The sequence below is a fragment of the Aythya ferina genome, assembly GCF_964211825.1.
Source record: "Aythya ferina genome assembly, chromosome: 16".
Lineage (NCBI taxonomy): Eukaryota > Metazoa > Chordata > Aves > Anseriformes > Anatidae > Aythya > Aythya ferina.
In genome coordinates, this window is record NC_140315.1 from 11,172,787 (window position 1) to 11,199,325 (window position 26,539).

General features: G+C 43.4%; 1 protein-coding gene across 19 annotated transcripts in view; it reads right to left on the minus strand.

Moving 5' to 3' along the window:
- Positions 1 to 3,136: 3,136 nt before the first annotated feature.
- Positions 3,137 to 26,539, minus strand: part of LOC311445462 (uncharacterized protein) — a 342,727-nt gene continuing 319,324 nt past the window's right edge. For 4 of the 19 annotated variants that reach the window (XM_084537630.1, XM_084537628.1, XM_084537627.1 and 1 more), the window contains 8 exons: positions 18,965 to 19,285; positions 14,550 to 14,672; positions 9,229 to 9,286; positions 7,851 to 8,153; positions 7,322 to 7,466; positions 6,563 to 6,729; positions 5,608 to 5,739; positions 3,137 to 5,183 (listed from right to left, as the gene is read on the minus strand). In XM_084537630.1, the coding sequence (XP_084393756.1) occupies positions 4,644 to 5,183; positions 5,608 to 5,739; positions 6,563 to 6,729; positions 7,322 to 7,466; positions 7,851 to 8,153; positions 9,229 to 9,286; positions 14,550 to 14,614 (1,410 nt within the window). In that variant the 5' untranslated portion in view covers positions 14,615 to 14,672; positions 18,965 to 19,285 and the 3' untranslated portion in view covers positions 3,137 to 4,643. Of the gene's footprint in view, positions 5,184 to 5,607; positions 5,740 to 6,562; positions 6,730 to 7,321; positions 7,467 to 7,846; positions 8,154 to 9,228; positions 9,287 to 14,549; positions 14,673 to 18,964; positions 19,293 to 25,388; positions 25,544 to 26,539 lie in introns of those variants that run through there. The other 15 variants (XM_084537629.1, XM_084537633.1, XM_084537615.1 and 12 more) reach the window with 10 other exon arrangements.

Sequence of the window (26,539 nt, forward strand, 5' to 3'; positions counted from 1 at the left end):
AGCGAAACAGAGCCACGAGGAGGAGGTTTCGTCCTCTTATGAGGAAGAACTTCTTACAGTTCAGATGACAGAGCACTGCAACAGGCTGCTCAGAGAGCTTGTGGAGTCTCTTCTTTGGAGATGCTCAAAAGTCGTCTGGATGTGATCCCTTGTAATGTGCTTGGGGTGACCCTGCTTGAACAGGGGGGCTGGACCAGATGATCTCTGGAGGTCCCTTCCAACCTGTGACACATTCTGTGATTCTGTGACAGACTGCAGTGAAAGGAAGTGGGTACGGAGGTACATATATTGCTTTCCTTGTTTGTTTGTTTGTTTGTTTGTTTTTTCTTTCTCATGCTGAGCAGTTGCATGGAAACAACAAAGTGCCTGAGTCAAGTCAGAGCTGATCTTCAGGAGGCAGCACCAATATACTGCACCTGGGCACCATCTCCCAAAGCCTTCCCAACTCCACAGAATTTCATTCCAGTAAGCGCCCCGTCTACTGCCAAAAATCTGTAGTGAAACAAACCCCGTATTTAAATGTCATTTTTTGTTTCATTAAAACGCATTCCTTGAGGAACTCCCAACCATTCCATCCCACTTTCCATCTCTCGTCCTCATACCTACACATAAGAAAACGCTGCTGAGAGCCAGCTTCACTAAGCATGCCCACGATGCACAAGTTGGAAAAAGCTTCCCTGCTTTTTATATCACTTCAGAGGGTCCACCATCATGGTGATCCCCATTAAAACAATCTGGTGCCTTCATGACTTCAACCCAGGCTGGAGACCTGCATTTAAAAATGTCAGAGCCTGCTTCCACGTATCCCAAAGCTTTGGTCTTAACAAACGCTCCTGAGGAATCCACATTTGTCATCTAGACTCTTAGGGCTGGGACACCAAATGAAGCAATGGAGGCAGAAGAACTGGTACCCGAGTACACAAAACAGTTCCTTCAAAAGGAGATCCATTTCTACTAAAATGAGGTGCTTAATTCCGGGGCATGAGTTATTCTTGAGGTTTAACTTAAACATTTGAAGTTACTCTTGAGAGGGACGGAGTATGTGTGGGGGGGAGGGGTTGTATTTTGGAAGCTATCCAGAGTTGTAAGGGGAGTTGGTTTTTGCTCCCATTATCACAGTAAAAACTGTCGTACGTGTGGATGGTCCTACAGCATGATTGCTAGAAGCTACTAAAGAAGAGGTGCCAGTTGAGTTCCTCACAACGTGTGAGAGCCTTGCACGAAGCAGTGAGGAACTCCTGCTACAGCACTGCCCCTTCCGCCGCCCCCACACTGCCCTCCCAGAAAGAAAGCAGGGGCTTTGTTGTCCAAGACAGAGTAAGGGGAGCACAAGAAAACCAGGAGGAACTGGAAGAAGACAAACATCCTTATCTTTGTAACGGCAGACACGGAAAACAGCCCGGCAGCTCGTGATCCTTGTCATTGGGACCATCCTTCACTCTGTTTAACTGAAAATATCAAGTACTGCCTTCTGCTGAGTAGGAAAGTTCTTTCACGTGAAGCCCTACCGCCTATACACGAGCACCGCTGTCAATATGGTGTTTCACGCAACACAGTAGCTCACCTGCCCGGCTCCTGCCTCCGTGCTGGCTCACACTCAGCAGGGTCACGTCACAAAATGCACTTGTCAAAACTCTGTTACTGTCTGAGACAGAGTTTTACATAATTCTGCTCCAGCTGCCTTTCCGAATCAAAATGGGATTTGGGGCTCGCTTTCTCTAGCTTGCACGTTACTCACGGCACTTACTGGGGTACCAATGTTGACAAAAATCTTCTTAATCTGTTTTATACATCCAACTTCACGCCTTGTCCTGATAGCATCTTGCACAAGGGAAGTCTACAAGTTGACCTTGCTCTGCATAAAGACACATTTGCTCATTAGAACTAACAGCAGCATTAGCTTGGTAAGATCTCTTACCAGACTAGAATTATTAAGAACCTTTTCTGGCCCTGAAACACATTCATTCAGGTAGTTTCACTTAGCAATTAGGTTTGGAGACACAGAAACAAACTTATTGGTCTCCCTGCATTCATGAACCACCAGCAGAAATTGGCGTCTCACAGGCTGGCCAGTGCTTCAATCAGGATTTCAAGAGAACTGACCAAGCCTACTGCCTTAAAGTCTGTGAGCACTGACTTGTGGGGTTTGATGAAGAAATGGAAATTTGGGTCTAGCTTGGAATACACTGGATTACGTTTTCTTCAGCAGCAGCATCAACGCGAACAATTGTCTGGAAGGAAAACCAATTCTAGCTTTTATCCACCAGCTCATTTGTGAATCTGAGCTTACAGGCTGACTCCCAAGTAATGCAGCTCAGCATACATTTGCTGTAGCTACAGTCCTGCTGCAGTTTCTGCAACAAAGTGACTGAGAGGAGCTTGCCAAGCCTCGATCTCTCAAGATTCCCTTTCCCTAGGACTCTCATTCCCTTCTCACTGGCTGTAATTTCAGAGAGAAAGTTTACTGTTACTGACATAGTATTGCGATTAGCTAAATCATCTACAACACAGCGAACTGTTAACTGCTTTTCATTAGATTAAGCCCCAAAACCGATCAAGATCTCTCGTCTTCAGTGCATAACAGGGACATCCCATGGGCTGAGAAACTGATGACCAAATTTGACAGTCATTTGTAAGCAGGCTTTGATTTTGTTTCTCCAAAGTCTTAGATAAATGCTTCACATGGACACATTTCAGCCAGCAGATAGCTTTCAAACTCTTCACATTGATTATTGACGTAAGTGCCAGTCATGATCCATGATCTGTGCTGTGCAACTGCTCACTGAAGTTGCACAGAGCTTTTTCAGTTCCTGGCTTGCAGAACTGATTGTATAGTGAAAAGGAGGGTTTCAGCAGCGCACAGACAAATATTAGTTTTCTTTCCCCAAAAAGAAAATTAATGGTTATATGAACAAACAGCAAAAAGGAGTAAATGTAATTATAGAAGTTTGTGTTCCTACTAGAAAATATTAAATTCTTTAAAAATATTAAATTAAAAAAAGGACAAATTATTTTCACTGGCACTCCTCATTAGTTAAAGTACATTATGGCATAAAATAAAGTACATAAAATAAATAAAATAAAGTACATTACGGCATAAAGTACATATGGCATAAAAAAGGCAGCTGAAAGCACGTTTCCATTTTTTTCCCAAATGTTTTTATTTATGTTGTTTCCTCATTTAAAAATTAGAGAGCTGTTCTCTAACAAAGCTTTTATGCATCCTTATATTTACCTGACTATAAAGTATTGATAACCTCTTTGTCTGTCAAATATTGCATTTGCGAATGGGGATGTATTCAGCTGTACGAAAGATCTTAGATTTTAGATTTATAAATTGAATAGTTTCCTATAACCACATTTAGCCTGTTTAATAGAATGTTTACCCACATATTTTTCAGACCATTAACTAAACCTCCATATATTAACCAATTAGTTAATGAGAAATGTTAATAGGAAAGACATTTTTCCAGAAACCTGAGAAACTGTGAACAATGAAATAGCAAATCAAAATAAATCAACCAACTTCAACTCTGCTCTCACAGTATTTGTTAATACACAGGACTGTAGACATTTTCTCCAGTATTTATATTTCTCCCTTTATCTCCAACTCAAAATGATTTGTAGCTTGGTTGACTGTAATATACTGCACACTAACACATTTGGGCTAAAATTTGCTGTAAGACAGGCAGGTCTTTTTGGGTTTCTACAGGCATCAACTACTAAGTCTTCTAGGCCTTTCTGTAAATCTCAGTCTCTAATACTAGCAGATATCAAAGCATGTATATAAATTTACTACTGTAGCTTTATTTAACCAAGCAAAAATAAGCATGACAATATGACATTGCCACTGCAGGGAATGGGCTGCTACAAAGAAGAGGTGTCCTTGGCCTCGAAATTAATCACAGATTTTTTTCCCAATTTTTTCAAGTTCACAAGGACTTATATAGAGAGGAAAAGGCCAAAGGGGGTGGGAAGAAGGATGGTTTGAGACAGATCCTATTTCCATTCAGGAGATATCTTGTTTCACATTGGTCAGGTACAGTTTAATCCAACTTCAAAAACATTGTTTGCCCCTTAAAATAACTTGGATGTATGAGACAAGATACGAGTCTTTAGCAGGCTGGCAGAGTGAAGAGAGGAAGAGAAAGAGGAAGAGAGAAAGTCAACAGATCAATAAAAGCACTTTAGGATAATGGCTCTACCTTGAGCAGACCAGGTCTAGATTCCAGGCCAGCCCGGGCACTGCTGCCAGGAAATGTGCATTTGCGTGAATGAAATGTTCAATCTGATGCATCGCAGCAGAAGGTTGAGCCTCCACTTGTGACCCCATCCTGCTCCAGAAGTGTGCTTCCCTACCACCTTGTCCTTGATCACAGCCAGTGACCTGATGCCCTGACTGTGGTCAACAATACCAAAGGGTGCCAGAGAGAAAGAAGACTATGGTCTTCTAAATATAAAGAAGGACAGTAAAGAAAAGCACTTGGACAGCTTACAAAAATGTTTTAAACCTCCACATCAGTATTTGTTAGGCATACTTTCGCTACATGCCTTAGCCAAAGAAAGATGGTAGAAGACTGCTGAGACTCCTAGAAGGAGAGACAGGCAGCAAAAATTCAGACAAGTCTGTTACTTTTAAGTCATTACAGGTTTTTATTGGAAATGTGTTGTGCATTGCTGCACAACACGTCGCCTGCGAGGGCTTCATCTTTGTTCTTTCCATCGCATTCTGGGGTTTCACACCACTGCATATCGTAAGCCACTAAAGCAGCTTCTTGCTGGTCTGGACATCTTAGAATATTACTTTGCCTCTTGTGGATTTCATTGATGGTCTTCAGTCTGGAAGCTGCAAAATTGATTTTCCTTTTCGGCTGGCGCAATGGCTCCCTCCTCTGTGGCTCCTTAAGATTAGGGAACACCTGGATCACAGAGGATTCATTTCTTTCGCACTCCGGATTTGGTGCACCAGCTCCAAGATGACGTGGACTTCTTATAGGAAGCTGTTGATTCTTGAGGATTGTGTTGATTACTTCCATTCTGGAAGCCACTGAAGGCATTGTAGATTTTGGCTGTCTTAGCGCTTCCATCTTCTGTGCCGCTATAAACGGCTGGTTCATACCGCCTTCAACTTTTTGGCACTTTTTATCGCTTCTCCAGTGGACAGATTCTGTGTATCTGAGAAACTGGTGACAGAAAATACACACATTTAGAGAATGAAAACAAGGAAAGAAGAGATTGCCTTCAGCAGAGAAGGAAAGGAAAAGCAGAAGTGTTTATTGACTTCTTCTTTAGTTGTGTTTGTCACACAGTAGAAATACTTGCTGAATTACAGACTGTACTAAATACTTCTTTATGTGCCCCTGATTGCTAAGCTTCGTTTATTGCCACCACTTTCACGGGTTACATTTAAAATTGCAACTGCATAGTGAAAATCCAAATTCGGACTGTATGAGATGAACCGATGTCTAATCTTACGCATTTCTAACTTACACGGGAAGATACCTCGAACTAAAAGCACAGACCTTTCCAAGCAAATCATGGGATTTTTCCCTCAAGCTCTTTAGCATGGAAGACCTCATTGGTTAGTATTACAAATTGCATTGTTACCTCTGCAGTTTTCTGCTCGTGCTGGGAACGAGCATCGGTCATCCTCGAGGAGGCGGTCTGCCTGTTCTCAAAGGGCCTCCTGACTGCGGCCAGGCCGCCAGGCGCAGTGCAGGCCTTGATCTCCTCGGAAATCTAGAGGGATTAAATAAGGTCAGCTGGTTTCCATTGGTAGCAAGAACGTACTGTCCATGTCAACAAGAAAGGGCAAGGCGTTCTCGAGTGTAAATGAAGCAGTTCCTATGTTCTCCACACAGTTCACTTGGGCCAGGCTTCCTACAGTTCTTCCTTTTGGGGACAGAGAGCTAACTGCAGCATTCTTTGCAGTGTCAGGAGGAGGGAATTTGAACCTTCTCTGCCCAAGGAACTGCAGGAATCTGCTCCGAATACGCCAAAGCGATGAGGAAATCAAGAAGCCAGTGGGCAGGAACTGTGTGGTTTGAAAACACCTGGACTCTTCCCGTACCTTATCTTAACCAGACGCTGTTTTATAACGCAGCGATTTCAAATCCTTCAGTTTGAGCAGCAAGAGCTCTAAGCTCACTGTGCATCTGAATAGGATTTTATTATTTGTCAATAACGAATATTTGTTGTGTTAAAGAAGCTGCTGTTTTTGGTGAACATGAGCAAATAGGATAACCGCATTGCTGCTCTCTCTCACGCCTAGGGCCCTCATCAGTGAAGTTCAGGCAAAGGTGGACGACAAAGAAGAGCAATTCCATGAATGAAAAGGGATTGTCCAAAAGACCGGAGGCATGTAGCATGAAAAATCTCATTTGGTAGACACAGACTGAAGGATGACTATGTTTGCTATCTAAGTTTCCTAATTTCGGATTTAAATTTTGATCCACCCCGTGAGCCATCTGATAGCTTGCTTGTGGAAATAAAGACAGTTAGGGTCTGACCCTGTGCAAAGCAAACGTAGAATTAAGAAGATAATGAGACATTGGGATCTTACATGATTAGGAAAGCAGTTCCTCTTCTCTGCTTTGGCCGCTGCAGCTTGATAAAGAGCCTCTTTATCCTTTAAGGAGACATTCTCCTCAAAGAGCTGCAGCGTGCTGCCAGGCTTCGGAGGGCGCGCTTCTCGAAGTCCTCTGAGAAGTTTTCGACCACCCCCTGAAACTACAAACAGACATCATAGTTGGGGAGAGGGAGGTGGGTGCACGTGTTTCAAATCTTGAAAGAAAAGCAGTAGGCAAAACGAACAGGAACGCCAACATTTTAGCAGCTGTTTAGCAACTTTTACTTTAGAACACATCAAGCACAGAGCATTCGACTTGTGGAAACCTGAAAGCCACGCTTAAAAGCTAAAGTGTTGGTACGAAAGCAGCACGGCTCCAAATCCAAACTATCTTCACCAACAGAGAATAGGAAGTTCCTGCTTTTCCATAATGGACGAATGCTGCCCATAGTTTTGATATCCTAGTTTTAGATTTGGGTCGTCTTCATCATAAGTTTTCTTCTCTAAACATAGGACACCGTTCTGTTGTGTTCTGCTCAAAAAGTGTTTAATGGGCTTCGGGCACTCCTCCATAACACACAGATAAAATGGAGAAAGCCGAAAAGTTTGTTTGGCATCAATAAGAACACCACGTTCTTTTCCTGGGCAGCCTGGGGGCTGCCCTGATGACAAGAATGTGGTTGCCCCTCGTCACAACAGAGATCGAGTGCACTCAACTAAAGCGAGAAAGCAGATCCAAGTGGTCAGACTAACCTTTGGCATCGCTGTGTTGTCCATTTTCTGAGAGCGTCTCAAAGACTGCCCTCCTCCTTTTAGCACCGGACTCCACTATGCCTGGATTGCTCTCAGGCTCGCTAGTCCGAGCTGGTGACAGTGAGCTCCTCTCACTTTCTGCTCCCTGTTAGAAGACGTCAAGGGGATGGGAGTTAGAAGCTACTGGTAGGAGACTGATAGGGTTCTCGGGGGCAGAAATGACATGAGGCAGCAGCAGATTGGAAGGGGGTGCTGTTCTGGCAGCAGTGTTCTCCAGGATGCTCTATGGTCAATTTCTGTGGCACTGCAGGTTGTGAATGGTGCATTCATGTGCTGCTTAGCTGATAGCTCATCGCACCATCGTGCTTAGCAGTATCTCGCACTTTCCATTTGCCGTGGTCTCCTTGCAAAACAAGGAGATTTGGCACAGTTGCACATGTTTTCCTCACGTTGACAGAGGTGCTAGAATCACAAGGCCACAGTGATGGGGGGGGAATCGTTCTCAAGTGCAGAACCTTCTTGCACTCACCTTCCTGCCACCCAGGTTCTCGAAGTGGCTCTCAAGCTCCTTGTCAGAAGTTGGGAAGTTTTCAATCTCGCCAGGGGCGCCCAGGGGCTCCTCCTCGATGGTTTCCATGATACGACCCCGTGCCCGGAGTATTTCCACAGATTTGACACGGATGCGTCTCTTCCGTGCCCGTGCCCGTGACCGTGGCACTGGTGGGCGCTGGCGCACCAAGATGGGTTTTGTGGCCCTGGCGGACTCCCGTTCCTTCACAAGGAGCTGGAAAGAGCCCTTCTGCGGGGTCACGTCAGATGACTCCATCGTGCCCTGCCAATGAAACAGGTACATCGTGCCATAGCTTGTATTTCAGACTGAGCTTCAGCCTGCAGTGTTGGACTGACTGGACTTTTGTTTGTTTGCTTACTTTGTTTTGAGACAAATACCTAAGGATTTGAGTGGTCTGCAGTATTTCACAGGGGAGGAAGAGGCACGGGAGAAGCGCTAGGGTTCTGCAATCCAAGGCTACTCATGGAAGAAATTGCACTGTGCCATCTGCGCTTCTCAGGAATGAATTTGAATTGAGGCCTCAACCTGACTTTAAGCCACTTTCTCCACCTGCTCACAGTCACTGAAATCCCTACAAAATGCTGATGGGAATTCCTTCTTAAGTCAAATACTTGATGGCGACTGCGCATCTGAAACTGTCAGTAGATTGTATTGCTTCCTGGGCTTCATAGAGCCTTCTTAGCCTTTATGAAAATGCAGGGAGAAAACTGGGGGAATAAGAACAACCAGAGAGATTTGGAGTTGGGCTTCAGTGGCCTTTAGCCTTTCATACCATCTTTGCTGACTGTGATTCCTAACTTTGGCTGGCCACTCGTGAAGTTATTGTGTTTCAGTGAAGTACGTCCACTGTGGGAGAAGGACCGACACGTTGCCCATGGGGCTGTAACTCATTCAAGCTGATGCCTTTTCCCAAGCACTGCAGTCCAGCCCCCAGGACCCAGAGGAAAGGACAGAACAGAGAGCAGCCGAGCCCTTAGTTTATGACCATGCTGGGACGAGAGGCAGGGGGATGCGAGAGAGAGGAACAGAAGCTGCTTCTCCCTCGATCTGGGGACCAATATTCACTGCCCATGGTACCAGAGGATCTTGTCTCCACTAAAGACTCCCTGAAAGCGCGCGTGGGAGCTAGCTGCACGCTTCGGACACCATCACATGAAGAGCTTGCAGTTTCTGCTGCAGGTAAGCAGAGCCTCAAGTATCCGCAGCATTTCACTTTTTGTTTCTTTTGCCCCCTTTGTTCGCCCATTTATCATATGAACAGTATCAAGCTTTGCACTAGACCACCTATGTCCAAAAAAGTGCATGAACTTGTGCAGATTGAAGGAGCTAATCTTACCGCTAGGGTCTTCTCAGTGGACCGTTCATCCTGTGACATCGCTGCACTCATCTCGTGCCTGTTAAAAGGAAGGCAAATTTAAACGTTCTCGTATTCACTGGTCTCATCTGACTAACGAACGTGAAGCTTGATCACCAGTTCACAGGATGGAACTGTTGGAGACAAGCTGTTGGAAACATTGGAGACAAGCCGTATCCTACCTCGTTCGTCACAGCTGCACTTCCAAGAAGTGATGACCGCAGGAAGAGGCGCTGCCTTTTATCCTGCCTGGCTGCATTATGAGCACACAATCAGTCCACAGTTGCCAGGTCACTGGCTCCATCTATGGGCATACGGAAACCGAGACAGCCAAGCTGGCACCCCCACTTTCCTTACCCCAAAAGACCAGCCAGAGACCCCCGGGGCAGAACCTGTTGCTGCTGCAGAACCACGTCCAGAAAGAACTTGGGGTCCTTAGAGACAAGATCTTGGGCGGACCATGGCCGTAGATACTAAGAGCCCTCAGAGAGTGCATCGCTTTTTCATTCTTATTCTCCACTCCTTAGCTAACTTCAAATTCTCTCTTAGAGCTAACCAGAACAACTGTTGGACCAGCTCTGGCACACCGTGCTTGGCTTTCTTTCATTTATGCATGTTGGCTGTTTTGCGTGTGGCTGGTTGGTCTTGATAATTAAGAGAAATATCCAAACGTCAGGTAATTTGCCCCTGACGTGTTCTCTCTTCCTGTAGGCTGACGGAGACTTCTGACTTTCAGGCTACAGCTCTTTGGCCAACAAAACTATTGAAGGACTCTCTACTAGGCCAACCCATTCTTTCGGAATGGGGAATTAAGGGAGAAATCCAACGTGGACATTTTTGGACCTAGAGAGGGAGAGAATCAGCAAGTGAACTCAGAAGTCTGCAGTTGCAATGACATACCTGGGCTTCATAAAGCAGCTCGGTGCTCAGGCTCGGGCTCAAAGGCGACGCACAAGAACCTGCTGCCCGTCTGTGTTGGGGTACCCTCTGTTGTGCGTTTGCATTCAGCCGACAGGTACTAAACGTTCTGGGGAATACACTGCAGGGGGAAGTGTATTCCCCCAGAATACAGAACAGAAGGAGCTTCCCATGTTGTTTCAACCAAAGCCCTGTTGCTTGACTTTAAAGAATTATTTCTGAGTTAGGCGCTGGACTTCTGTACACGTGCTAAGTTTGACACATTACATTAATAATTGTTCCCGTTTCAGCTGGTAGGTTTCAGAATGATTTCTGAGCAAGCGAAACAGAGCCACGAGGAGGAGGTTTCGTCCTCTTATGAGGAAGAACTTCTTACAGTTCAGATGACAGAGCACTGCAACAGGCTGCTCAGAGAGCTTGTGGAGTCTCTTCTTTGGAGATGCTCAAAAGTCGTCTGGATGTGATCCCATGTAACATGCTTGGGGTGACCCTGCTTGAACAGGGGGGCTGGACCAGATGATCTCTGGAGGTCCCTTCCAACCTGTGACACATTCTGTGATTCTGTGACAGACTGCAGTGAAAGGAAGTGGGTACGGAGGTACATATATTGCTTTCCATATTTTTTTGTTTTTTCTTTTTCATGCTTAGCATTCATTGAGTTAACTCCCAACCATTCCATCCCCCTTCTCCATGTCTCGTCCTCATACCTACACATAAGAAAACGCTGCTGAGAGCCAGCTTCACTAGCACGCCCACGATGCTCAAGTTGTAAATAGCTTCCCTGCTTTTTATATCACTTCAGAGGGTCCACCATCATGGTGATCCCCATTAAAACGATCTGGTGCCTTCATGACTTCAACCCAGGCTGGAGACCTGCATTTAAAAACGTCAGAGCCTGCTTCCACGTATCCCAAAGCTTTGGTCTTAACAAACGCTCCTGAGGAATCCACATTTGTCATCTAGACTCTTAGGGCTGGGACACCAAATGAAGCAATGGAGGCAGAAGAACTGGTACCCGAGTACACAAAACAGTTCCTTCAAAAGGAGATCCATTTCTACTAAAATGAGGTGCTTAATTCCGGGGCATGAGTTATTCTTGAGGTTTAACTTAAACATTTGAAGTTACTCTTGCGGGGGATGGGGCATATTTTTGAAGCCATACAGAGTTGTAAGGGGATTTGTTTTTTGCTACCATTATCACAATATAAATTGTCATACGAGTGGATGGTCCTACAGTATGATTGCTAGAAGCTCTAAGAGGTGCCAGCTGAGCTCCTCGCAAGGTGTGAGAACCTTGCACAAAGCAGTGAGGAACTCCTGCTACAGCGCTGCCCCTGCCGCCACCCCCACGTTGCCCTCCCAAAAAGAAAGCAGGGGCTTTGTTGTCCAAGACAGAGTAAGGGGAGCAGAAAGAAAACCAGGAGGAACTGGAAGAAGACAAACATCAAAGATTGTTTCTCTTTAATTACCCTCTCTCGGAATCTTTGGTCATCAGCTGCAACTCCCTGTTGCTTTTTCGATGTAAACAAAACTGGGAGTTTTTAATTCTGTCCCACCTCACTCTTTGGTCTGACTAATTACTGAAACTGAATATAAATTTTTCATTTTGTGACACTGAATAGCATCATTTATTCTGGACAGCACACATCTGTTTTCACGCTCGCACAAGCTTACACAAAGACGCCTCAGCTTGCCGCAGGGACGGCCGGGGCCGGACAGCATACAATTTCAGCCCCATACTGAGTTTTGGCTGGTGCTGAGGTCCCTAAGGCTGAAGAGAAATAAAGCTCTCAGAGGGGAAATGGCATGTAAACATGTGTCTTATGTTCCCCTGCGTGGAAAATATTCCCTTCAGATGAAGCTGGTGAATGAATCATATGAGAAAGGGTCTGCTGGCATGTAGGTTGGAAGCAAGCTAGCTTGCAAGCAGGTAGAGGGAAACTTTGCAAATTGCATCCCTACTTCCTCCTCAGAGGCAGGGTCCCACCACCCTGAGCAAGCAGCATAGTGCAGCTGGCCAAGGAAGCATGTGCTGCTGACCCACACGGCTGCATCTCAGACCTTTAATCATGTCAATGTGAAAGAAATCTCACTTCACACGTATGAACTCGACATAAGGAAAGGTTGAACCAGCCAATCTAGCTTCTTCCTCTCACAACTTGGTAACACGCAAGTATTTGCCTCATGGTTACCATGCTTGCTTTACATGTAACATTCAGTAAGTAGGCTATTTATCTCATATGCATAGCTCCCAACTGGTTGCTCATTTAAATTAAATAAAATGGCATAGGTGTTATTTATTTTTAATCAAACTCTGCTATTTTTCATCAACGCTTTGATGACATAGATGGAAGAGGAGGAGTAATTCCTCTCTTGCCTGCATAGTATGCACATTTCTGATGAATGCCAGGATGAGCAGCACTTGTCCGAAGTGACAGCCTTCGCTCCCTGGCTTGGTCATTGTATTTGGAACCTAAACCCCTTTTTCAGCCAGTTGTGCCCACCCTAAACAATTCGGAGCCTCTTCCTCACCTCCAGCCACCCACCCTCACCCTGCCTTGCTCCTGCAGAAGGTGGCTATGCAGACAAGATGGGTTCTCCCTGGGCAAGGGTAAAAATTCATCCCGCTCATCTGGGAAGACATTCAGATGTGCAGTTCACACATGATCATCCATCAACGCTAAACAGAGAATTTCTCAACAGCTCTGATAGCACAAATGTTCTAGGGGTTTATAAGGTTTTGTCTTCTGTTTTTAAGGCATTTTTTTTCTTCATTCCTGGTGGGAAAGCTTATGCCTTTAATTCTATAACTATAAACTAAATAATATATCAGTTTTTTCTGTCAGGCATGGCAATGGTACTGAACGTATGCAAAGTTTCCACTAAAGGTTTTTGTAACTTAATTTTCCTCTGGAGATTAGAGGCAGCCAGATATTCTGTTTCTTGCTGGAACTTGGCTGGTAGCCACCCTGCGCTCCCTTTCCCTGTCATCCCCCCTGGCCCCCCAGCCAAGGCACTGTTAATCAGATGGCTGTATCTTCCCTCTATTTCTCCTGTCAAGCTATTAAAGGGATATGGAAGAGAGAAAGAAGAGAATCGGCCGAGATATAAAACAGCCCAGCTCCCAGAGTGCCTCTCCCCCTTTTCAAGGTTGAGCTCTCTGTATTGCTGCACACCCTCCTGTCAGGGCTAAGCAGAAGCGTGCTTTCCCTTGCAGAGAGCAAACGGCTGACATAAATTTCCCCAAAGAAGAGGGACAGACAGAAATTCATCTGCGGGGAGACATCACCAACCTGTAAAACCAAAAAAAAACTGCAGCATGGAGAGGGGGAAAATCCCTGCCCATGGGGGAAATATGTGGCTCAGCTGGGGGCTCTGAGCAGGCCGATGGAGGGGGGCTATCGCGGGTGCACAGGCTTTGGCAGCCTCATTTGTAGGGAGTTCCTGGCACGTGCTCAGTAGTGACTGGAGGTAGTTGGTTGGAAACAAAGCCATCTGTTTGTGAGGTGCACAAAGAACCCCCAGATCATGGTCAGACTTGGGGCTGAAGACACCGATCTTATATCTCCCCTTCCTCTGCTGGAGCGCAACAGGAACTCCCAGCCCAGCACACCCAAAGTCTACGGAGAATTTCACCTCTCATGGAAGTATTCCTAGGGGACCCTTTCTTTACAAGGAGAAAAAATGAACTCCCACCTCTGGATATCTCAGGACTTCAAAAATATTTGGATTCCAACATTTTTGGCTGGGCCTACCTCCCATTCTTGCACAAATACATAAATAAGAAAAAAGAAAAAAAAAAAAAAAAAAACAGAGAAAAACAGCCAACATGACTGCAACATCAGAAACAAGTAATGTTGCATGATTTGGGCCTAAACTTTGTAACAAACCAGGTAGCAAACTAATCAAGAACTCTTAAAAGCCTTTCATTTTCTAGTAATTTGAGAGTTTCTGACCATACCAGAGACCAGGCCCCGCACCCCAGCAATACTCATCACAAAGACCTACTTCAGTTCAGACAGATCCCCTTTGCTGTCTGGTGCTCCAGTTTTAAAAGTACTTAGAGAGGTTTTTAAAAGACACTCGGGAAGCCATGAGCTCCCAAGCACCTCACTTGGTTTGGAAAAGGGAATTTAGCTATTAAAAAGACTTACTAGGGTAATCCCCGAGTTCCTTTAAAAACAAAATGTTCGCATACTAGGTAAACATCTGTGGATATGCATGATAGGTCACAGCATGGATTTTTTTTTTCCAAATCTATGTTAAACAGAGAGAGCAAAAACAAATTTATTTACCAATACCCGAGTTCCTTATTCAGGCAAAACATTCGCTCACTTCAGAAAGAGCCTCAGATTAAGGACGGAGTTGATGACTTTTGAACGTACCTCAATGAATGAAGTGTTTGCTCCAGCCATCCCCTCTCCTGGCAAGTTTGAGCTGGCTTCTTCATTTTAGATATAAATAAAACATCAATCCTTTCTCTTTGGGATTTTTATTTGCTTTTGTACCTACAAGGGTAAAACAAAGGATTTTTTTTATAAATAATATTGCTAGACAATGTTTAACATATACAGCTTGTATTTTTTGATGAGATAAAAGCTTGACTGTAAAAAGTAAGCGTGAAAGGAGAGAATGCAGGAGAGCACGCAAACCTGAAACAGCAAGTACACCTTCTGGCAGGGTGTGCAAGTAGGGGTAGAGCTGAGCTCTCATCCCACCCCTCTACTCCACGAGGACACAGCTCTCCTGTGTTCAAACCTGCCTCCTTGAGAGCCCTCCTCAGCCAAGCAGCCACCCTGCCCTTGCTGCAACCTTTTCTCTTTCACTCGCCTTTCCTTCCTTTATCTATGTTCTATAACCATTATCTCCATCAGCATAACTCCTTAAGATACACCTAGACATCATTTCGCCAATGAATGCATTTCACACAACATTAGTCATATTGTGCTGTGGATAATTTTTATGATATTGCTCTGCCTCTCCTTGGTACATTGTTACAGTTTAATTTGTACATATTCTGCTGCTGATGTAGTGTCACTCAGCTGTAACCGGAGAGAGCATGATGGTTCTGCATTATTGCAACACATTTGCCTTTTATAAAAAGAGAGAAAGTGAGAGATACTGAGACTTTTTATTAAGTCTTTGCTTTCTAGGATTTGTTTGCTGTAGACAGTCCTGCCAATGGGTAAGGGAAGAGCCAGATCCCAGCTTTGCCCCATGGAAAGAATTTCGATGCAGGGCTACACCTCTGGCCCATGCCATGCATAAGTACATGCTGCAAATTTGTATTTTTAAGCAACTTGCCATTAAGTTCAGAGTAAGGGTTTCATAACTGCAACAGTCCGTCAGACCCTTTCTATACTTGACTCCCCCAGACCAGCTGATGCCAGCTACCTGCTTCCCTTCCGAACTGTGCTACCCACCTTGGAGTTAGAGCCTAATACTACAGATCAGTTTTACACGTAGACATGTTGAGCAATGCTGCAAAGGCTTGTCAGCTGTTTTAGGTACTCAACAACCAACACTAGTATCTACACAAAGAACAGGCCACACTGTTTTCAGTATTTCTGCTATGTGATCGAGTTTCCCATATGGAAATGTTTTGCAAAAATAAGGGATTACTCGGAAAGACACTGGGCTAACCCTGCTGAGTATCTGCTTTTCTTCTGAGTTCTACAGCCTGGAATATTACCGCTGGTATTTTGGACAGTGACCATAAGGTCATAAGACTGAGAGACTGTTTGAGACTCCCTCGGTTCTTTGTTTACCTCTGGAAGACAAAACAATTGATACTTTCATCTAATAAACAAGAGTTTTGTTTAATGCTTTAAAAATAGTAACTTATTTTTAAAGGACTGAAAATTGTTACACGTATTTGAACTCTGCCCAATGGAATGTGTTCCCTTGAGTAATGGCATCTCACTCTTACAGTCAATCATAGAGGTAAACCCATTTTTTTTTTCCCTATTGATCTTAATCAGAATTATAAAAATATTTCTTGCCCTACAGGACACCTCCAAGGTGAGTACATTAAGCAGACATGACTGGCTTGTTATACTGTAACATAAGTAGAATTATTTGGCTCTGAAGACAAAATAACCTGAATTGCTAAAGAAGAGCTAATCTTTTGGGCTGAGATCCCTGAAAGCACTTTTGGTACCTGGAAGGACTTGGATGTTCCCCTCCCCAGGCTGTTATGAAACAGTTATGTTCTTGCATGGGGTTCCTATACTGAAACACATGTTAAAATTCATCATCTTAATCCTCCACCATTTCCTTTAAGGAATTTGTATCAGAGCAATATTCACCTCAGACAGATTTGTCTAGCTTTATTTGTATATTTTCTCACACACAGACTTTGCAAAATACTCTACATCCTTATACTATTTTTATAATTAAAAGACATATTTAATGAACTGTAATATCAGCTGAGACCAGAAAAGTTTTGGCATGAAAGAGCAGGTAAGCTAGACCTAAAAGACTGTCATACAAACTAACAGAATCTCATATGCTTAAAAATCATAGGCACAGCAATTCTGCAGACTACATGTTTTCAGGGCTCAACTTGAAATATTACTGAATATAATGAGTACTTTCAGATTAGAAGTTTGTTGCTGTAAAGGAAATGACTTGATTTTATCTCATTTTTACATTGTACCAACAGAAAACCATATTGCAAGGTTAAAGAATCTAAACATCCATCTATGAGGAAATGATTGAAAGAAATACAATTTATGAAGATGTAAAGAATCAATCCACTTCAGACTAGCAAGTAGATTCATAGTCATAATATACTTCTTCCTATCCTTTTAGGACCTGTTATGTTAGTATTTTCACACAACTGGAGTCCATATCCTTCAAATACTGAACTGCACTAGTGGCTTCTCTGTACCCTTGTACAAACTGGGAGACCAAGTCAGTGACCCTCCTGCTGCCTACACAGTCCTAGATGGATGCTCTGTTTTATTTCAGGTGGAACTCATGAAAGAAGGCAGACATTAGAAGAGAAGAGGTTTCTCCCCAATCCCCAGGACATTCTTCCATGCAAGAACCAACTCAGGCTGTGCTGAAATGAAGGTGTTAAATTGTCCATAAGCAGTTGGTCTGTGTAGAAAGTTCTTATCATGCTTTTCTCCTGTGAATCAATCCTTTCAATTAAGGTAGCTGGGGGACATAATGATGTTTTTATTTGCAATTACAGCTTTAAATTAGGATCAATAGAGACAGCTACAACCCTACCATACCAACAGTCCTGAGAGGTTGGTAGGTTTTCATCAGAAAACCCAGTTTGTATGTAAGTCCATCCGTTTTCAATCGGAAATATAATAAAATATCATAGAAAAAAGACTTAGACCCTGACACAAGAAAAAACATTCAAAAAAAATCTTCCTATTTGTTTCTTGTTTTCTTTTTAGAGATCAAGCCAGCAAGGCCCTTCTTTGTTATGGTTCTGTCCCCTGTATGTTTTCTATGGTCTCACCTGGGATAAACTGCATGGGCACCAGGCCCAGTCAAAGCTGACTTTCTATCAGAAGCAGAAAGGAAAATACAGATCTTTTTAGTTACCATCCTGTATTTCTGACTTCAAGGAGAGCGTAAAGTTTTGCTCAATATGAAACTATAGAATATGGATTTTTTTTGTTTGTTTTTAATCTGCTCTTCTAAGAAAGGAAGCTTGTACCAAAATGCACAATACTTTCAATTTGCATACATATTGATTATAAAATTAAACAAAATAGTCATTACTTAATGGAAAGTTTAATATATTTTTCTAGGGAATTAAGACTGTTTATCCTATTTTTAAGGAAACCCTCAAAAAAATCATGAGCTTTTGTCAAATTACATATTTTCCAAGGATGAAATTGCAATGAAAGATCTTATTTTGAGAGTTTCACGTTTCATAGCATATTTCATAGTTGTTGTACAAGTTGGGGTAATATCAGCTATGATTTATAGAGTAACAGTGCTCTAAGAAGCCTCCCTTCTAATTATAACTGGTTATGAGGTACATCACTCATATCAGACTGAAATTTACTTCAATCTCAAACATTTTTTTTTTTGCCTGTTTATTATCATAAACTGGCCACAGAAATGCTGATAAAGAGATTACTGAAAATGTTATTAAGTTAATCCCTTCCCAGCTGGAGTTCCTTTTTTTAATACAGACTTATTTTGAGTCTCTGTTTACATGTTGCAATGTGTCAGACAATAAACACTACTTCTCTTATGGAAAGTTGTGCAATGAAAGTCTTTCCTATTTCATGTGCTACGTAATGCAGAAAGGCTAACTTTGACAGAATGTGCAAAATAACTACAAGTCCAATGATTCCCTCTGCTCTCACAGGCAGCGCGTGCAAGGGCTTCACCAATATCCTAGATGTTTCATTCGAATGCAAAACATGCTAAAATTTGTCCTGAAAAAGCACTCACACTTTTAAAACACACCATAATTCGAAGAAGAAAAATACATGTATCTGCCATATATTTTGGCTGATTTCAAATTCATATATATTTTAAATGATCTATATACTCCAAGCTGTGCATTTTATACAACAGAATGATAACCATTACCATTCCACTCCATCTAATCCACCAACAGCCTTGATTTATTGGCTAGTCAAGTGTAGCACATTGCCCCTTCTGAAATTCATGCTGTAATTTTAAGTTCTGTTGTTTCTGCTACTGCTACCTGCATGCAGCACTTGCCATGAAGATACCATGGTCTTACTCACCCTATAAACATAACTGATACTATTGAAGATAATGATTTAGGATATCATCCATCTCCAGTACAGCTTACCATTACGTGACTTGTTCTCGCAGGTATCTGATTTGTATCATAGACAAGTTGGCTTGATTGCTGTTTCACCATAGAATAATAGTTTCCTGGTTTCCACTGACATACTGAGTCTCCCTTGATCGCTCAGGTAATCAGTCAACACACAAGTTAATTATGGGTGAAGGGGTGTCTGAAGCCCAAAGATCAAAGGATACGAGGAAGGTCTTCTCCAAGTCATTATTCACCTTTTTAAGCACCAGGCAGTCAGTTCAGATTCCTGTCTCCAGTGCTGTCCCCAAGTGAAGCGAAGAAAGCCTGAATCAGAGCAGCAAAATGAAACTCCTGGTTTCTCCAAAATAGGAAAAATAAAATAAAACAAAACAAAGAAAGAATCCACGTCAATATGTTTGCCTGCATGGAGGAGAGCAGGTGCACTCTCACTTTTGCTTTTCCTTTAAAATAAATAAGCCAATAGATAAGAATTCAAAAGGTAGCTCCTAGGCTACTATTTGGAAGTAGCATCTTTTTTTTTTTTTTCCCCCCGTCTGGAAAAGTGTCCCTGGTAAAAAATTCTTGGGTTTTACCTGGCACTTAAACAAAATGCTTTCAAAGGGCCAGTTGATGTAATCTTTTTGGATTTCAGTAAAGCTTTTGATATTGTTTCTTACAGTATCCTTCTGGACAAATTGTCCACCACACAGCTAGATAAGTGCATAATATAATCACAGAATCATTCTGTGATCATGATGGGTATACAATTGGCTGATGGGCTCAAGGGTTATAGTAAACAGGGTTACATCAGGCTGGCAGCCAGCCACTAGCAGGGTTCCACAGGGCTCCATTTTAGGGTCCATTCTCTTTAATGTCTTCATAAAGGACTTGGATGCAAAACTCAAAGGTATATTAAGTAATATTATGGATGACACTAAAACAAAGAGGTGCTGTTGACTCCGTTTATGGTAGAGAGGCCTTAAAGAAAGATCTTGAAACACTAGAGGGCTGGGCAATCACCAACAATACAAAGCTTACAAGAGCAAGAGCCAGATCCTGCACCTGGGACTGGGTAACCCTGGCTGTACATACAGACAGGGATGAGAGGATGAAGAGCAGCCCTGCAGAAAGGGTTCTGGGGTTTCTGGTCAATGCCAAGCTGAATATGAACCAGCAGTGTGCCCCAGCAGCCCAAAAGAGCCAACCCTGTCCTGGGGTGCCTCAGGCACGACATGGCTAGCTGGGTGAGGGAAGGGATTCTCCTGCTCTGCTCTGCACCAGTGTGGCCTCACCTTGAGCACTGTGTGCAGTTTTGGTTGCCACAAAATACAAAGGACTTAAAACTATTACAGAGCCTCCAAAGGAGGGCTACAAAGATGGTGAAGGGTCTGGAAGGCAAGTTGTATGAGGAGTGGCTGAGGTCCCTGGGTTTGTTCAGCCCAGAGCAGAGCAGGCTGAGGGGAGGCCTCATGGCGGCCTGCAGCTCCCTCACGAGGGGAGCGGAGGGGCAGGCGCTGAGCTCTGCTCTCTGGGGACAGAGATAGGACCCAAGGGGACGGCATGGAGCTGGAACAGGGGAGGGTCAAGCTGGGTGTTAGGGAAAGCTTCTTCTTCACTGAAAGGGTCAGGCACTGGAATAGGCTCCCCAGGGAAACAGTCACTGCACCGGCATTCAATAAGTCTTTGGACAACACCCTCAGACACGCGGCCTTATTTTGGGGGGGTCTTGTGTGGAGGCAGGAGTTGGACTCAATGATCCTTGCGGGTCCCTTTCAACTCAGGATATTCTATACTATTCTATGAAATATTGCTGTGCATATTACCTCCAGGCACGAATAACAGAGTTTATTTACAGAAATTAGGAGCTGCTGGACAGAAACATTAGATGCCCTCCCAAAATGAAGAGGAAGAGCAGTTCTCCCCAGATCTTTTTTTTCATTTTCCAACTACTCTCACTCAAACATGTGCATTAATATTATCAACAGCTATTACAACTACTGTTCTGATTCACCTGTACAAGACTCACTCCTTTGGGCCACGTCCCACGCTCTCTGGAGAAGTGGCATCATAGCATTGCAGTCTTCCTCCTGCTCCAACAGCTCGTGAGCTAAATACAACTTGTTGGACAGGTCTGTTTAACAGATGGGACCTACAGCAGTTGTGGTGCTGTGCTACAACAACAGTGCTATGCTTTTCATAGGTTGGAAGAATGATCTCTCTGGTGATAATGGGGTGAGCTCACTGGAGGCTTGGGTATCAGCTCGATACCTGCACCACTGAGCTACTCCTGTATTCTTCCATCTAAACTGGTTTTTCTGTCTCTGTGGTTTTCATGTTACTAAATTAAAGGAGGCGTAACTGGGTAATATGCCTCAAAGGTTTCTTTCCTAAAATATTATTATTACTCTACTCAGAGTCACTCTGCTTTCATTTTTAAGGCAAAAGGAACTGAATCACTGAGTTGCAGATTTGAAAAGGTACTATGTTAAGGTCAAATGTTCAAAAGACTCTGCTGCTAACATAACTCAGTACACACAATTCCACATATGCTTTCTTCCATATGCAAATAAATGCTACAGATGCACAACCCACTTGCACGTATCTGCACATGCCAAAGGGATTTACACATGTTAATACTTGGAAAGCAAAGTGAGAATGTATATAAAACGGCATGCACAAAGTACATTCATCCATGTGCATATCCCTCTGGAGGCATCACTACTTGGACGTATTTCTAAGCTAAAAAGCAGTTAAACTGATATGTCACCCTCTCTCCAAAAACTAATGATTACAGTCTGTTAATTACACCGCATCTGTTGGAACCTTTAGCAAATAATTTGTGGAGCTGATCTATTATTTATAATACCAATAGAAATTACAAGTAATGTCCTAAAGTCACACTTGCGCAAAGTGGCAGAGGGAATCCATGCTGTAATGTCCCTGTGCAAACACTGTGTGCTGGGACAAAGCAGCTACACAAAATAAATAAATAAATAAATATAAAAATCTGAATATTACTTTCTGCAGATGAAGAGCAAGCAGTAAGAGAATATAAAGACTCACACAGAAGAAGAAAAAGGATGTAAGAAGTGCTTAAAATGTCATTTACAGTCCCAAAGTATCTCTGAAATACTGTAGGCCATGTGCTGCTGTTGCTTTTCGTCAAGTTTCCCACACACCTGGCATTCAAAGAAACTTTTGAATGCTCAAAAAAAAAAAATAGGGGTACGGCATGGTCTGATAAGGAGAGAGCCATCTTAGCATAGTTATGCCTTGAATTTAGCTCTCTGCCTTTAACTGTGGTATCACTACTCCTGGGGTGAAATCCATCTGCATTTGCCACATCACCATGCTTTTTAAGGCAAAGAGTTACTCTTTTAAAGCTAGAGGAAATTCAGTGGAGTTATCTTCTGACAAAGGGCTGCTGATCTGCTCCCATGTTGCGAAGCAGTTCTTTGTTCTGTCCTTCACAGAGTTCTAATCCACAGCCCTGCTTTTTCCCCACCTGCCATACCCTACAAATACTACCTAGCATTAGCATTGCTTTTATGGTTTCTCCAGCAGGACAATTCAATTTCCAAGCAAACAAAAATGACAACAAAATTTCCAACTGATGGCCCAGCAAACAACGTATGATCTGAAAATCAAGTGCTTCTTCCTTGGGTTTCCTCAAACTAGTAACAACAGTTCCTTGGAGCAGATAGTACTGCACTGATATAAACTGGAGCAGAATTGCCATCCTTCTCATTATAACAGAAACAGCGCCTTCGCATCTCATTATTATTATTATTATTATGGGGCCTGAGTATTACTTAGCTGTTCTTTTTGCACCGCTTCAGCAAGCCCACTTATTCACCAGAAAGCAAATAATCACTCAGGCTGAAGTTTATGAAACTTCTGGGATTCACAAACGTGTTTCATGAATTTCTGGCAGTTGTCCGAACGTTCACAAATAACATGATGCCAGTAATCAGAACAAGTCAAAACTTGACACTTCTATTCATAAATCAGGAGATGTTTTATTTTTACTGCTTGAACAGTTCTGTTCCCAAGCACGACTGGATTTGAACCACCAACCTAGAGGTGAAAGGACCTTTATTTAATGTATTTGTTTAGGTTTATAAGAAATATAAAAAAGTGCCTATCCAGGACTCTAGGCACCTCTGCCATATATTAAAAAAACAGGCCAACTCACACAGACAAAAATAAACTCAGCAACTTCCAAAAGCCAGAGAAGGCACAAAAAAGACTCTGGCCATATACCTCAAATCTTTCTATGTAAACTGAAAACTTTTGCACACACTATTTCACTTTTCTCCAGAGCCTGGAACATGAAGAGATGTGTCCCTCAGGTCAGCAGAATTGGACTCTCCCGGGCTGGAGGGAAAGAGAGCATTCAGTCATACTCCTGCTAAGGAGATCTATCCTGTGTTCTCTCCTGCAAACCGAGAGGACTTCAGCCAAGATGCCTCTGTGGCTTGCAGCTGCAGGGGTATCACTAGGGAAACAGAGCACTCTATTAAGCAAAGAGGATCCAAGATCCAAGACCTTATGCCAAGAATCTATTTTAGCCTCCCCCTCAAGCCCACAGACGCAGCGCAGGTCCTGGAGCACCAGTGTTAAGTGCTGATGGTGAAAACTTCCACTCATCACTCCACGCACATGGATGAGACTCTGCAAACCATTCCGTATGTCCCACCACTCCCTGATGTTCCCCTCCACACGCAGAACATGCGCCCTGGACGTCCCAAGTCCCAGGGAGTTTTCCCACTCCTGCACGTTACAGAGCATTTGAATCCAACCAGTTCCTCCTGCCACGGTCAGAAAATAGTTGTTTTACAAGTCCAAAAATGGGAGATGGAAGAGAAAAAAGTATTGACTTCAAAGCATAAAATGAAACAATCAAATCTCTATTAGGATTTTCTATCCCAAGCATTTGATAAGGCTCTACAGACCAACTTCTGTCCTCCTCCTGCTGACACTGTCCCTTCTGGTGCCAGCCAAAGGCACCATTCACTGTCCCACACAGCCAGCTGCTGCCTTTTCACTCAGCTCTCGAAGTGGTGGTAGATAAATGTAGGGAGACAAGGGCAGAAAACAGAAGCATACCATTACAAAACTGGATTTTTCCTCATCCAGAATACACTAGACCAGTAATTAGTTTGGGCTCCCAGAGATAAACCCAAAGCTTCTATAGGAAGATTCCTTCCAAAGTACACACAAAAGTACCAGAAGGATCAGTTCTTTGCTCTTTTGAACGTTGCAGAAATGAAGTGCCCGTAAAGGATACAAGGGGCTGTCCATTCTTTGACATACTGTACATTTTATTTTCCAAACTCTCTATGCAAATACTCTTGTGCTCCTATCATGAAACACCATGTTCATTTCTTTCAGTCAAGAAAAGGGTCCCAGTTAAAAAAAACAAACAAACAAAAAAAAAAAAAACACAACATGCTGCGGTTTCTCTCGGGCAAGAATTGCCAGTGGAAGACAGGCTGAGCAAAGCCCAGCAATCCCCACCCCATCCATCTGCCCTGCCTCTCAGCAAGGCATGTGTCGCGTCGGCAGCTGCCAGACATGCTGCAATGGGCAGGGAGCCTGCACACAGGAACATGAACTCTCCTCGAGTTCCTGCTCTAGCCAGAGAGGATCTGGATAAAGAGTGGAACCTATTGCAACCAGGCAACAGCACACACATCCTCCCCTTCAAAGGTCTAAAAAGCAACCTGTGCAGGTTATTTTTTCCTGGACAGCTCTGCTTTTAAGGAGGCTGATTAATCAAAAGCACCTCTCAATTGAAATTAAATCCCAGTTGCCTTCTGAAACCTACCACTTCAATAACATCATTTATAGCTCCTTTGTTGCAATATGAAGCCCTAAGGAGAACTGGCTCCTACAACATGTTGCCATTACATTTTAGCGAAGGATGAATGTAGCTGCAAATCTCTGCAAAATCCAGCAAAGATCTATTAAATGCATAACTTCCTTGGCACCAAAATATTATTCTTCTAGCAGGTCTGCTTTTTCCCTAGGATTCTGATGAACTGTGCTCTGCCATGTTATGAAATACACCATACTTTGGCGTGATACACAGAAAACGTCTTTGTTTAACACAGCTTATTTTTTATCATGTCACTTTTCTATTGGATTTCTTTTCTGTGAACTGGAAGCGTATGATTGTGACAGATACACCGCGTTACCAGGGGCTTTGCTATGTGACATGCAGTGTCAGAATGAGGATAAGGTCCTCCCTGAAACACAGGCTGGAAGACTTGATACGACATCAAGGAATATGGAGAAAATAAAGAATCAGGAAAAGCAATTCAGCCGCGCTCTCAGCTAAGTAGATTGCAGAAGCATTTTTCCAGCCTGAAACACAGGCCTTCTATAAAAAAATTAAAACTGAAACATTATTTGTTGTACCATGTTCATTCTTACATTTATACACGCTTACCAGACTCAGCACAAGAGCTCAAGAACGTCAGGGAATACCGCCAGCACGTCCGTTCTGCCAGGAAGAGGCAATGTGGTCACAGAGCACAAGCGAATCTTGCCAACCTGGAGCATGTCCCCTCTCATAATGGCTGTTCTTCTCCTTTCTTCCAGATTCTCCAGAAAAAGTAAGCAGGAACATGAGATAAATAAAGCTGCTTCATAAAGAAGGTGCTAGCACAATGCCCCAGATGCAAGGATTCAATTTTCTGCTTCATTGTGAATTTCGGCAATCACCTGACAGGACGAAGTCCCGTGAGATGCCTGATCTGATAGCTCACCACTACAGCCACTGTGAGGAACTGGTTCAGCCAAGAGCTGGGCGCGAGGAGAGACTTCCGTCTGCTTGGCAGGAGCGAGCTGTTAGATCAGCTCAGCCACCTTGTGCAACTTGCCCCTCAGGCGCCTGCACTGAAAGAGCTGATGTGCTTAATCCCAACAGCTTTTTAAAATCTTTGTTTCCAGCAGTAGCACTCCCTACGCACTTCGGCACCTGCAACCGGCACTGCTCAAGCTGGGCCGTGCACCAAGGTCACACCTAGCCCTGCTGGCATCCACAAACCAGCCTCTCCTCTTCCCAGCTCCCTTGAGGGACTCATGGGTGAGTGCCGGGCACACCTAGGCCACACCAGAGGGTCTCAAATAAACATCTCTCATATCCCTGAAGGGTGTTGTAATTACATGGCTACCCACTGTTCTTGGGGGCGCTTCCCACTCCTCTTGTCAAAGCCTTGATAATTCACAGAAAGACTTCAAGTTTCATTGAATGAATGAGCAAAGAGGAAATACCGTGACTTTATCTTTCATCTCATGACTACCATGCTCATTCAGGGATTTCTACTACTGTCTTATGAGCTGTTTCTCTGTAGTTTAAAATGAAAAGTATAAGCAATTCCTAAGGAAGACACCATAAGTTATGTACCTCTCTGCCTGAGCAAAGGCAGGTTACCTTGGATTTCTTTGTAACATGGCAAACCTCTGGCAGGAAGGATAGAAAAAAACAAACAAAAAAAAAAAAAACTCCATTTAGGATGACCTAGAAAAGTCAGAACATCTTTTTTCTGGAAGAGACAAGATTTGAGGTCTAAGTCTCTTGTGCTCTGATCAGGCAAC